This window comes from Hippocampus zosterae, chromosome 5, assembly GCF_025434085.1.
Source record: "Hippocampus zosterae strain Florida chromosome 5, ASM2543408v3, whole genome shotgun sequence".
NCBI lineage: Eukaryota > Metazoa > Chordata > Actinopteri > Syngnathiformes > Syngnathidae > Hippocampus > Hippocampus zosterae.
Window position 1 is genome coordinate 265,975 of NC_067455.1, and position 13,270 is coordinate 279,244.

At 52.8% G+C, this 13,270-nt stretch overlaps 3 protein-coding genes across 3 annotated transcripts in view; 2 read left to right on the forward strand and 1 right to left on the reverse strand.

The window, feature by feature from the left end:
- Nucleotides 1-13,270, reverse strand: part of map7d1a (MAP7 domain containing 1a) — a 98,041-nt gene that overhangs the window by 13,882 nt on the left and 70,889 nt on the right. The window lies entirely within an intron of this gene.
- Nucleotides 1,513-9,337, forward strand: csf3r (colony stimulating factor 3 receptor (granulocyte)). The gene is made up of 16 exons (XM_052065925.1): nucleotides 1,513-1,536; nucleotides 1,740-1,811; nucleotides 2,339-2,632; nucleotides 2,747-2,879; nucleotides 2,966-3,132; nucleotides 3,678-3,838; nucleotides 4,436-4,583; nucleotides 5,291-5,373; nucleotides 5,447-5,654; nucleotides 5,724-5,912; nucleotides 6,147-6,248; nucleotides 7,107-7,253; nucleotides 7,334-7,474; nucleotides 7,628-7,724; nucleotides 7,817-7,895; nucleotides 8,055-9,337. The coding sequence occupies exons 2-16, from the start codon at nucleotides 1,751-1,753 to the stop codon at nucleotides 8,502-8,504; spliced, it is 2,460 nt and encodes an 819-aa protein (XP_051921885.1). The 5' UTR covers nucleotides 1,513-1,536; nucleotides 1,740-1,750; the 3' UTR covers nucleotides 8,505-9,337.
- On the forward strand, nucleotides 9,434-13,105 carry mrps15 (mitochondrial ribosomal protein S15). The gene is made up of 8 exons (XM_052065996.1): nucleotides 9,434-9,702; nucleotides 10,364-10,426; nucleotides 10,698-10,773; nucleotides 11,243-11,291; nucleotides 11,363-11,447; nucleotides 11,537-11,595; nucleotides 12,082-12,273; nucleotides 12,732-13,105. Exons 1-8 carry the CDS (start codon nucleotides 9,582-9,584, stop codon nucleotides 12,822-12,824), a joined length of 738 nt encoding a protein of 245 aa, XP_051921956.1. The 5' UTR covers nucleotides 9,434-9,581; the 3' UTR covers nucleotides 12,825-13,105.

Here is a 13,270-nt window from a genome sequence, read left to right on the forward strand (position 1 = left end):
ATCCCCTCTTGCGAAAAAGTGGCGAATCGTTGTGATTGATTTCTTGCCGTGGGCTAACATTTGACTTTGCCATGAGCATTTGGGGAATTTTTCCTCTCTGCACGGATTTAGCGAATGTCAAGTGCAAAACGCCAAACAGGTGGCATTTTGACGCCTGCCGACGTCGAGGTTAATCGGGCCAAAGGATTCCGGCCCCATGTCGTATTCTTATGGGATCGGTAGCGATTAGGAGCGCCCTCGTTGTGAGAAACACGCCCGCCAAAATGGGGAAGTGCTGGCGAGCGTGTCCTTGCGCTGCCTGTCCAGGATGTTGCGAAATGCTCAAAGTGGCGCAATAAACCTCCTCGTGTCCTCGTTCTCCACCAGCGGCGGCGGCAGAGGAAACATATGCTGGTGGCTGGAGTACGGTCCTTGCGACACCATTGCGTATGCCTTCGTATCACTTTCCGCCGGGCGCAAACGCCACACACTCACTGGGTGTCTGCATGGATGGAAGAAAAATATGCAAAGAACATTTCAGATCTCCCTCTCTCTCGCTTTAGATATAGCGTATAGCGTATTGACCCCATAGCGCAGAGGTACCGGGTTCAATTCCAGCTGCGTGGATATTTTTCTCGGTATCATTTGGTGAAAAAGCAAAGAATTAGACCAGGATTCCAGTTGCATTTTTCAAGAACAAAGTCATTTTTCTCCAATCAAAATAGAGCAGTAGCGTGAGATTGAAGTCTCCCCACCAAGAAAAAAAACAAGTCACGTGACTCGCCACGCGTAAATCCCCCCCCCCCCTCTTGCTTAAGTGGCAGTCTTCATCACAACAATTTGCTCGCTAGCCAATCGCAAATGGACTTTTTCGAGCCTCCGGCAAACCACCTGCTGGGACTAATCAGACATGCTCAAATGGAAAAAGCCAAAAGAGATTCGGAGGCCTTTCTGCGAGCGGCTGATAAGAAATGAAAATGCGTCGTTATATGTTTTCAACAAAGAAGAGAAGGAGCCCAAACAAACGACGTCAAGGCGCGCAGGCTGCATTTGCGATTGCGGCTGCCCAGCGGCCATTTCATGAGTCCGTCTCGGCGTCTGGCGTTTGATTCCAGCATCTCGGGCAGGGGTCCCCAACCTCTGGCGTGCGTCTTTTTAAGGCAGCGTCACAAACACTTTTGTGATGCCGCCTTCAAGCCATCTCAGATGAAATTGTGCGGTTCATATTTTCATACTTTTGTGCCAATTGACCGACTTTACTCGATTATAACGAACTGGATGATATTCATTTCTATGTTTTTGAATGGCGAAAAACTCTTCGGGCTGAGGAGGGCCGCGACACGCAGCTGACTCGGGTTCCCTTTTGACGTGGCAAAACTTGGTAGTTTTAAAGGCAGCAAATGTTTTACGTCTACCAAGTACTTGAGTGGTTTCCTTTGGAGGAAACGGTACTTTGACTCTGTGGCGAATTGTAACGTTGCGTGTGTGTGTGTTTTTCTTTTTAGCTTCACTGCTGCCAAAACCCGACTTGCGTGTCGCCTTCGCGCCTGTGGAATGGTGAGTAGCGAGATGACTCGCTGTCCTTTTTTTCACTCCGAGACGTGGTCGCTTGTTGATGACGCCACGTTACAGGTGTGACGTCGACACTCCAATCTGCCTTTTTGGGGGTTGTTTCGTTCCCCCCCCCCTATAACTTCACTCCGCTCGTTTGACATTTTGGATATGTGACATCCGGTGTTTCTCGTTGGGCCGACCGACAGGTGTGGCCGCCATGGCAGCCGCTTGGATGTCGGTACTTGTCGTGATGGCGGTTGTCAACGCGGCGGAAGGCGGTAAGTGTCGCCGTCGGTGACGATTCCCCCGTCTGAACGTGTCGAGTTGTATTCAGATGGCTTCACAAGGAAGGGAAATGCCGCCAGACTGAATGGAGTCTAGTACGTTCCATTGAAACGCCAGTTTGTAGGATTGTTCCTCCAAAAAAGTCTAAATATTGAGAGATTCAATTTTCTTCATTAGAAAAACATGTGGCATGGCCAAGTACCCATACCAGATATTATCTATCGGCTTATCGCAGAGGCTGTATTGATATTGCTACTTGCGGCAATTAAGCTGGCTTGGAGTAAGTCCTGCTTGGAAGTAGTTTGCACGAGAATGCAGTGGTTCGACAATATCTTGCCTCTTTTCTTTTTTTTTTAAAGCGGGACTGTAATATTGAAGCTCGGGGCTGTACATGGCGAAGAGATGGTGGTAATTGTCTTCCCTTCTTGCTTTCCTTCATGAGTTGAGGCAAGCGAGAAGCAAGCGCAGCCCAGATGACAATAATGCGTCAATTGTCATTGTGTTGAACGCCAATGATTAGGGGATGAGCGGCGAGCGTGCGCCAGCGTCCACGCTTCCAGTTCGGTGGTGACCGTGGGCTCGCCCGTCACGGTCACCTGCGTCGTCCGCGACGACTGCCCCGCTCTGGCCGGACGCCGAGTCCAATTGCGACTGGGCGAGCGGGTTCTTCCCGGCGCGATTGAGGCGGCCGACGGGAGCGCCAGAGCCTACCGGCTGCTGATCCCCGCTTTCAACCACAGTCGGGCCACCCTCACCTGCTGCCTCCGGGACGCGCCGAGTCACGTCATCGCCGGCCTGGAAATACAAGCCGGATGTAAGGAAATGAAACGCTTTCTTGTGAGGGCGAAACTTTTTATTTCTATCTTCATCATGTGCGAGATGCGTGAGGTCGTGTAATATTTGCGGCGTGGCTTTCTCTCTACTTGAGATCCACCTCCGGCGCTCCAGAACCTGAGCTGTCAGGCCAACCTGTCCGCCCACGAGAGCCTGACATGTAAGTGGGAAACGAGCCCGCCGGACTCGCACCTGCCCACAAAGTATAGCCTCCACACGCACATCGGGTAAATATTCCAACGGCAGCCTGCGAACGCGGCGGCGCTTCACCCTGGAGCGCATTGGGAAAGTGCAGAATATGGTGCGATTTCAGTGATCTAAAGTGGAGCCACGCCTACGAGCTGCCGCCGGGGGTCCGCAGCTACACCATCCCTCGCGCCGGCTTCGTCTTCTTCTCAGAGATGGAGATCTACGTGAAGGCCGTGAACGCGCTCGGAGAGACGAGCTCCTCGCGCTTGAGTTTGGAACCCGTCAGCTCAGGTAGTTGGGGGGGCGGGCCGTGCGGACGCTTCCTCCCAAGGGGAGAAATCGGCGCGGCGGCGGGAGATGCATTTGCTTCCGATGTTGCCACGCTCGTATTGGAACATTTTCAGGAAAAATTCAAAAACAATGACAACGAGAGTTCAACATCCGAGTCGAGTCCAGGGCTGAGCAGACAAAATCTGTTTGATTGCACTTTCATCATCGATTCGCGACATGGTCTTGTGTTTCTTTTTTGTTTCTGTCGTGTTCTTTTTGAAATGAGAGACGATTGTAATATTTCTCCCATGCGATGGAACACGCCAAAAGTCAATATGCGACCGGCCGGCATTCATCCAAACGCCTACTCCAAAAGCTCAACTTCTATTGCGTCTTTCGGTGCCGGCGACTGCCGAAAGAGGGTGCGCGCACTTTTGCAACCCCAGGAGCCTCACTTCTACACTTGGTTCAAATCATTGAAAGAACGGCCAGCATGTCGGTGGCATTTTGAAAGGATGGACCTTCGCCATGGTAACGCACTGGTGGGATTGACTGTTTTGCTCCAGCCAAGTTTGACCCGCCAGAGATCGTGAAGCTGCAAGCGTGGCGTCCCGGCTGCCTGCGGCTAAAATGGGACTTTTCCCGCTTCCAGGACTGGATGAGGGACTTTGTCAGTCTTCAAGTCCGACTCAAGACGGAGGCGAGCGGCTGGTGGACCGAGCGACCGGTAAGTACGCTCGTCTATCGCAATGCGCGGGGAGATCCGTTTCGCATTGATTTGTTCCGTGACCGAGCTCGCAGCTCAAATCCTCGTTGCCATTCAAACAAATGGAGATGCCATTCATCCGTTATCGCAAAATTGAGGCTTGGTCCCGCTTTTGCCGGAGATGCGATCCCTCGCCCGGCCTCCTTCCGCCTCGACCTTTCCTGCTTTTCTGCTTGGCTGTCCCCGTGGCCGCTCGGTGACGTCTATCATCAAGAGTCTTCATTTCATACGGATGAATCCATTTCATTGGTCATTGATATTCAGTTCACATTGTTTTCTGTGTGTTTTTCCGAAAAAAAAAAGATTTTTCTCGGGCCTCGGGAATACATTCATTGGATTGACGTTACCGCCGGGGGGAAATTTGCGTCGGTTTCTGAGCGCTGGTGTTGAAATCGGACGTTTAGGGAGATAATAATCGCTCAAATCGAGGCATCGCCGCAAGATCTCATTTTGGCTACTTGCACGATTTAATAAACGGCAGAAAGTGTCTTGCTATGCAGGCATGGTTTTTCTCTCCCACGTCACTTCATTTCCGCGCTCTCCCGAATGACCTTTCAGATCCTGGACCGGGCCATGCCCCAGAGGTACGTCTACCAGTGCGGTCTGCTGCACGGGACGCATTACGTCGCCCAGATCAGAGTCCGATACCGGCAAAGCCCCTGGAGCGAGTGGAGCGACGGCCGGCCCGCGTTCACCCTGGAGACCGGTAAGGCCTCGCACCCGCGGATGAAGTACGACCGCTCCGTGGCGGGAAATGGGACGCTAGTGGAAAGCCGTGGCCGCAGTGTAAATTGGGGCAGTTTGCGAAAAGGACGGCACCGCCTACCTTAGTCGCGACTTGACACGGAGGCGCGGGGATGCGCTTTTGCACCGTCTTCGCTGCAGAAACTATGACCCGCAAAACGCTTCTTCCTCCGCGCGCCAGATTGCCGTTCTTCCGCAGTGCCATCGCTGAGTTGCGCGCAAAACAAATTTTAAAGTGAGAATGACGATCACGGAAAAGAGAGATGGCAATGGCTCCAAGCGCAGACTGCCGACCGCCAACAACCTCCGGTGATGCAGATGGCGCGACGCCATACGTTAGCGCTCCCGCGCATTTTTGTTTCTTTGTTTGGGGTAAAAGTGCAACTGGTAGGATGCTTAGGGTGCCGCGTGCAGTCACCCAAAACGGTATCATGTGAATCCCACACCTTTGCCCCTTACACCCCTCGCGATGGACGCATTGAGCGGCCCCGGCCCCGGCGTCAAGTTTCGGCTAAAAGGGGGTCTCCTCGGCTGGGTTTGTCGGCGCCGCTGCTCCCGACCGATGCTTAGCGGCCGATGCCGCGTCCTTTTCATGGTTCCCACCCACGGCGCTTTGGAAGTAGCGCATGGTGGTTTTCCCGCTTCTCAAAAGGTGTTTCCTCTTCGCAGCTCCCACCGGAGCGCTCCACACGTGGATGCGGGTTACCGGCCATCTCTTGCACAACCAACTCCAAATGCTCTTGTTTTGGAAGGTAGACAACTGCGCTCGGTGTTTCCAGTACGTGTAGCCGTCTTTACCGGCTTCTCCACCGCGTTATTTTCCAGCCGTCGGCACGATTCCGAGCCAACGGCCGCAACCTGTCCTACGTGGTTTCGGCACTGAGGACCTCAAATAAGAGGGGGAAACTGTGCGCCACGGCCGGGAGCCACTGCACCTTCCGCGTTCCCAGGAAAGCCAGGAAAGTGTACCTCGTGGCTCTGAACGCAGCCGGAAGGTCCGGCCCGACGTCGGTCCCCATCTACCACGCCATAGGTAACGCCGCCAACGCTCGGCTTTGCAAAACGGCTCGTTTACGAGACCGCCGCCTTCCGCTACCTGCAGCTGGAGAGACCGTACCCGAAGTTCGCGCCGCCGCCGCCGGCGACGGGTCCGTGCTGGTCCGATGGGAAGACGTGCCGTCGCCCGCTCTTATCGATTACGTGGTGGAATGGAGACCCCTGTTAAACCACGACCTGTCCCTTGTTGGCTTTGAGACTGCCAGACGGAATCTCTCCACCCTTGTCGTGACAGGTGTTTTTCTCTCTCTCTCTCTCTTCATTTCATATCAGACTCGGACGGCCTCGTCTTGTGTCATGATTGGCATGACTCATACGGCGTTGTCACCGGAATGAAACATAATCTCGCAAATTGGAGTGCATTGCAACAAAAATGGATGGACTGGATCCTATGTGACCGTCATTGATGCGAATCGTGTGTGCCGGCATCTCATATTGTCCATGCAATCTCCCTCGCTGTCACCCGCAGGCCCCTTGGAGCCGTACAAGCCCTACGGGATCTCCGTGTATCCCAGATTTAAGCAGGGCATCGGCCCGCCGCGGACGGTTCAGGCCTACTCGCTGCAAAAGGGTGAGTGGCAACAAACGGGGACGTTGCTTGCGTCGGGAAACGGTGCCCTCCCGTGGCCGGAAAAGGAACTGTCGCTTGCAAACGGAGCGTTCGTTACAATGCGCATTCGTTGGGGTCTTCTCGTTTCGTGGAAAATTGGAGAGCCGCAAGACGTTCTTTGGCTTTTCACTCGTTTGGTTTCGCCTTTTGAGCGCAGCATCTATAAATTGGCCACGAATTCGTGAAGGAATACATTCAATGGAGCTCTATCAGTCTGCGTTTCGCGGTTGATTGAAAACGAGCTGAATATTTGGGGCTATTTTGCAAAATGCTTTCAGTTCCAAATTGAAATGGCTTTGCGATGGAAATGACCAATGGAATGAAGGATTCATGCATTAACGCTGAATATTTTTCTCCACATTTGAATACACTATGTTGCATTTTATTGGAATGACATGTCTTGAAGATTTTGTTAAATACATATTTATGTCTAAATGAACCCGTCGGCTTTGTATGTTTGATTTGGGTTCGCGGTCATTAGACTGTCAAAGCCGCCATCATTTTTCGAGAACAAATCCTACGGTCTTGCTGCCCCATCACCAAATATGGATTCCTGACCTTCCCCAAACAAATAGGAATGGGCGGCGCCGCGGTCGACCGCTGAGCACGTCCGCCTCTCGGCGCGGGCCGACAATTCCAAGCCCCGGCCTCCTCTTTGCGAGGTTTGCATGTTCTCCCTGTGGCTTTTCTACGGGTGCTCCGCTTTCCTCGCACGTTCCGAAAACACGACGGTGGCCCTGGGGGAGGATAAGCGAACGGGCGGACGGACGGATGCATTGTAATGACCACAACAATCACCGGCTGTGATCTTTTTTTAAGCTCCATCTGAGGTCCCGAAGATAAGAATTAAGAAGAACTGGCAGTACCATGTGGAACTGGCCTGGGATGAAATACCGTTGGAGCGGCGCAACGGGATCATTCAAAGCTACAAATTGTTTTACTGGGACCAGACCGGAAGGGTGCACGGTAGGCACATTTCGGTTTCAAAACCAAGATTCTCCATTCTCACTTGAGCGTCACGCGGGGATACGTCGTTGTCATTTCAGTGGCCACGGGAGAGCCGGAGGAGCGCAAAGTGGTCCTGACGGGCCTCGACTCCAAGTCTGTTTACGATGCCGTCTTGATGGTCAGCACGTACGGCGGAAGCCGCAACGGGTCCACGGTTCACTTTGACATCAAAGAAATGGGTTTGTGTTCCTTGCGCAGGTGCCAAACAACGGCAGGGCACTGAAAACGGTTCTTGGGTCGCGGGTCGGGCCGGTCCCAAATGGGCCGAGGACCGGTACCGCTCTGCGGTATGACGAGAGCAACTCTCACGTTGGGTTTGTGTTTCATCCCAGATCCCGTCTCTTCTGTGATCATCCTGGTGGCCACGTGCGCTTGTTTGTGTCTGCTGATCATTTTTCTGGTCAAGACTTGTTCCTCCGAGCATAATCAGTAAGTAAGATGGAAGCTTTGCTGAGCCGCCGCTGCGTTCGGGTTGCAACTGGCCTTCCACGCCGTTCAATCTGGGCGCTCGCTTTTCGCAGGCTGAAGGTGCGTTTTTGGCCCGACGTTCCCGATCCTGCAAACAGCAGCATCAAAAGTTGGACCTCGGAATGCACGCAGGTGGCACGCCGCCGTTGTTTTTCGGTCGTGCGGCAAGTGGCAACTGACACGGCTTTTAGCGTTTATGCTCGAGCTCGTGGATGGTGTTGAAAACACTTCCGCAGCCCACTTTCCTGACATCCGACCTTGCCGGAGTGACTGAAGGTCCACTTTGTGCAGGATATTCGGTCTTCGTGGGACTTTGAGGAGCCAAATCCAATGTATCTCTCCCATCTGAGCTTCCTGGAGCTACCCCGGAAGCCCGGCAAGGAAGAAGACTTCACCGCTTGGTTGAACAACGCAGAGGACACCAGCGACCTGGGGGAGTCCATCTGCGGCTCGCCTTTCCTCCCCGGTTTGACCTCTTCCAACGACGACTCGGTGCTCTACGCCACCGTCATCTTCCCTGCCCAGCAGCCTCACGAGTACCTGCGCTCTGAGTCCACGCAGCCTCTCTTGGGGTCGGAAGAGAGTCCCAAGTGTTACCAGAACGTCGACGCGACCGAAGGCTCGCAGTGCTTCTTTGGACCGTGCATGCCCGAAGAGGACGACGACAACGACGCCTCTGCCGCCATCCAGTGGGAGGACTTTCCTTTTCTTAGAGCGTTAGCCATGAATGACACTCAGTGATGTCTAATGTTTCATTTGACTTGTGTGGTCATGTGAAGTACAGCTGTGCCTTGACTTGCAGATATACAGAAAGTCTGTTTCTCAAATCATCTCTCCCTATCGACATGAAGTGAAAATGACATTAATCCGTTCCACCCCAAAACCCCAATTAATTTCCGGGACCTGACCTCGCCTCACGGTACAGTGGGGCAGGGTTTGATCCTGGCCCTGGCCTTCCTGTGTAGAGTTTGCATGTTCTCCCTGTGCCTGCTTGGCTTTTCTGCGGATCCTCCGCTTTCCTCCCGCATTCCCAAAACATGCATGGCAGGTTCATGGAACACTTGAAATTGTCCTCGAGTGTGATTGTGAGCGCAAATGGCTTCTTTGACTGCGTGTGCCCTGCGATTGGCTGGCAAACGGTTCAGGTTGTACGGCTGGGATAGGCTCTGGCACGGCCGCGACCCTTGTGACGATAAGAGGATTAGAAAACGGATGAATTCAACGGTTTGTTCATGATGATTTCATGCTGCCGTGTTGCTTCTCGAGGCACCGTGCCACCAGGGGGCAGTATCGTGCAGGCAGATTTAGTGGGTTCACGGAAGTACATCTTAGCAGCTATGCTTCCGTAGTACAGCATTTGTCGTTTTTTTTTTTTGCAGGGGATAAAATAAATGCCCGTGAGTGTTGTATAATCTGACTGTGTTTCTACTGGTTGTGTTATTAATATCAGTGGGTTCAAGGTAAAACGATACGAGTTTTATAATCATCTGAAAAAAAACTTTGATTATACATTCATTGGTGTCCATGTTTTACCTCACTTTATACAGGAATAAATGTATTTGTATTTTTACGCAGACAGTTGTCTCATGGGTTTTCCTACCACGTTCCAAGTAAACGCTTTTGACCAGCCCTCGCCTCCATCGACGTCTTCTGGGTTCGTTTGGCATTCCTCGCTCGAGGAACGACGACCGGCAATCGTTACTTCTCACCAAAATGGCGCCGCGCATCTAGCGGTCGAGTGTGTCTTTCTTCTATTTTATCCGGCCGGCTTCGCTTCGGGCTCGTTTGAGCCAAAGTTCGCAAATTCAAACCGAAGTCATGATGGCGAATATAGCCCTGAGGACCATTCTAAGGTCTTCGGTGGTCGCTTTGCGGGGAAGCGCCGCACCCCCGCGGACTGGCTGCTCGGCGTTGCTTTCGCCACACAAAGTCAGCGGCGGTAAGAAGTCAACACGGAGGCGGTGGCGAAAATAGAACCTGGACTCGTATATTGTGTACTATAAAACGTCAGCGATGGTGCGGTTCATGCAGAGCGGCAGGTCACAAGTAGCCTCGTTAGCTCATGACTCGATGATGCTAAAAGACGGGCGTTCGCCACTTGAACGTTGCAACGAATGGTGGACGTTCTCAGTCATCGAACAGGATTCGTCTTCGTCGCGTTGCAACGTTTTATTGGTACGCGTGGGACGCTCGACATGAGCTCTCACGATGATGAATATGAATATTAGTCACGAAAAGGGACATTGTATGACACCGTCATACAACGGACGCACGTCTTGAAGTTCCCCTGAGAAGACGTGAACATGCTGAATATGCCGCGTCTCCGTTTTAAAACCCGTCTCAATCGTTTACATTTTGCAATAAAATGCCGATGATCATGCTGACATGCGCATTTCAAAAGGTAAAACGTCTCGTCGTTATAGTTTTGAAAAGAGGTCATTTATGCGGCCCGAACTAATTAGAACCCTTCTGTTTGGAATGACGTAGCAGCTGTGTCTTTCATTTGATTTTTTTTTTATCTTCAAGTTATTCTATCCGAATACCTATTCTTTCATGATGATAAAAACAAATCCCTGTTTCATGTCTCTCTTCGGCGTCAGGAAGCGTCGGCCCTCCGGCAGCGGTCCGACATTACGCTCGCCTTTCCAAGAGAAAGGAGGCAGGTATGTCTTTGTAAAGCAGGGCTGTCCAAAGTGGGTCCTCGCGGGCCGCTGTCCTGCCTGTTTTCCAGCTTTCCCAGGAGCAACACGCCTGATTCAAATCATCAGGATCCTTCTAATGCCGGCTGATCATCTGAATCGGGAGAGAGATGGAAAACGGGCAGGACCGTGGCCCTCCGGGACCGGAGCCGGACATGCCTGTTGTCAAGGAAACGGCTAGCGCTCTGACCGAAAGGCTCGCTTTGAAGCGGTTGCGCTTTTGTTTCCCTTGCAGGTCCTGAGAGCCAACTGGCCGACCTCCCCCCGACCTCGCTGAAGATGGATTACGCCGCTGTACCGCTCGCTCAAACGTAAAGGCAAAACACACAACGCTAGAGAGAGAGAGACACCCGTCGTTATTTGAGGAGTGTGGCCCATCAACTGAGATAGAAAAAAAGATATTTCCGCATCATCCTGACTAAAACGGTCGAATGGTTTTCATTTAAAGAACAAACCAACCCAAAAAATCCCAAATTTGACATTTTGGAAGCCCTGGCAAAGGGGGCTACTTTTGGGCGGCCGTTTTCTGCCACTCGACAGCCAAGGTTGCAAGCTGAGGTGCGCGCGGCCGTCCCGTAGGTGAAGGGCCGTGAGCTCGCTTCCTTTGCCGCACCAAAACCTTTTCCTTCTTTTGCCCGGCGAATTTCTTGAGGTACATGCTAAGATGAGACGGCTATCGTGTCCATTTGGCTCTTTTCGACACCCCTATTTGTCCTCCCTGCCAACAACGACCTCTGTCACAAACGGGCCGCCTTTCTGTGTGTCTTTTTGTCAAGGCAGGACGGACGATGTTGTCAAAAGACTCCTTTCGCTGGAGTTGGCGAGTCACGTAAGTAGCTTCCATGGTTTGAGATGACGTCGGCGCCAGATCGAGGGCTGATATCGCCCGCGTGTCCTCAGAGTGAAAAGCTGGCGCTAAAAAGGGAGCAGCTGATCGCCAAGGTGCAACGAGATGAAGGCGACCGCAATTCGGTGGAAGTTCGAGGCGAGTTTGCTTTCACTGCCGCGCGCATGCGCGCACCCGATTTGGGGGATTCGCTTGCGTGAGCGGTCAAGTGTGCGTGTGTGTTGCAGTGGCCATTTTGACGGCGAGGATCCGCAACTTTCAGGAGCACTTGCTCAAACATCACAAGGTGAGCCGAGAGAACTCGCGAGGCGGCGAGAAGTTTTGTCGACGCGTTTCCTTCCTGTTGCGTCAGACACACGCAGGATATCCTGCTGAGAAGCGCACCGCACGCGAGGTGCTCGGAAAATTTCCAGTTCTCAACATAGTTTCCTCTTCGTTCACTTTTGTTTTTGGTTGTTTTCTTGAATCCAAGCCTGCGGGAGCATTCTTGAAGCAAAACCATTTCCACGTTTTTGGGGTGGCCAACAGCCCGCTATCTCGCCAAGTAGACTCTGCACCTGACAGACGAACCATTACACTTGTCATTTTCACATAGTCCCCCTCACTCATGTCGGGGGCCGCTTCAAAAAAAAAAAAAAAAGATGGCGGGCTGCTGTTTGTACACCTTTGGTGTCCCTCAACGTGGAGGTTGAGGGACATTTGGAAATGGTTTTGCCAAAGCGGAATATGCCCCCCCCCCCCCCCCCCCCGTACCTTCCTCTGCGTCTTCCAGGACAAGGCCAACAAGAGACGCATGCTCATGGCCATAGACAAGAGGAAGAAGCTGCTGAAGGCTCTGCGGCTGGAGCGCTACGAGGCCTTTGAGAAGGTGTGCCAGCGTCTGGGCATCAGCTACACCTTCCCGCCCGAGTACTACAGGAGGGCCACGCGACGCTGGCTGGCCAAAAAGGCCTTCTGCCTCAAGGTAGCGGCAAGACACCGGGCCAAAGCACCCACCTCAACCGTCCGCGGTCCTTTTCCGGGGGGGGGGGGCGTGGAGCGCCTCAGCCAAATCCCCATTTCTTCTGTTCTCATTATTGATTTCATTCAATGCAGCCGTTTTTCTCCGATTGGGAGAGTCGCCGCCGGCCATTTTGGACTCCATTTTGAAGGCCTACGCAAAATGGAGTTCTCTCACTACGTAGCCCACCAAAAGAAAGCTCCAGCCCCCTTTCGTTCATTCGGAAGAAAAAGTACATTTGTACCATCCAACGTTTTCCAGTAAACAGCAGTTGAATGGGGGGGGGGGTTGCATTTGCATTTGGAATGCCGCAACTATCTCGACTCCACTGTATTTCTGGAGCGCTTTCAAACAGCCATCGCCGCATACGCAGATGCCGTCCGACTAAATAACGACATCATGTCTGTCTGTCACCACTTTAGGTCTTCAAGGAGGTGCAGAAGCAGAAAGCCGAGCAGAAGCTGAAACTGCGGCCAAGCGCCGAGGCGGCCCAGCCGCCAACTGCCAATCGGTAGACGCCGAAGCTCACGCCGGCCAACGGCAACGTTTTTCTTGTTTTCTTCTGCGACCCCCCCGTCTGTGTCCCGCCTAGAGCCCCGGGGGGCCGTTTGCGGCCCACTCTCCGTCTTTGGGGCGGCCCGTCCCGCGGATGCCGAAAGCCACGCTTGAAGAAATGAAAGACATTTTGCAGGCTCTGGCTGCGTGGCACAATCATGAGGTCCGTCGGCACAAAATGTCCGTTTTCGACTCGGCTCGTTAACTCGACAACACAATAAAACGAGTCATCGGCATCAAATCTTTGAGTGCTGACTTGTCTTTGGTAACTTTACACCCCACTCCAGAGAAACGCATCTTTTGTCTCCGATCGTCAAGGAGGCAAAAGTCAGAGCGCTTGAACGTTTTTGGAATGAAACAGTGGCTTCAATTCAAGCGACCACCAAGACGAAAGCCGCCTCAACTT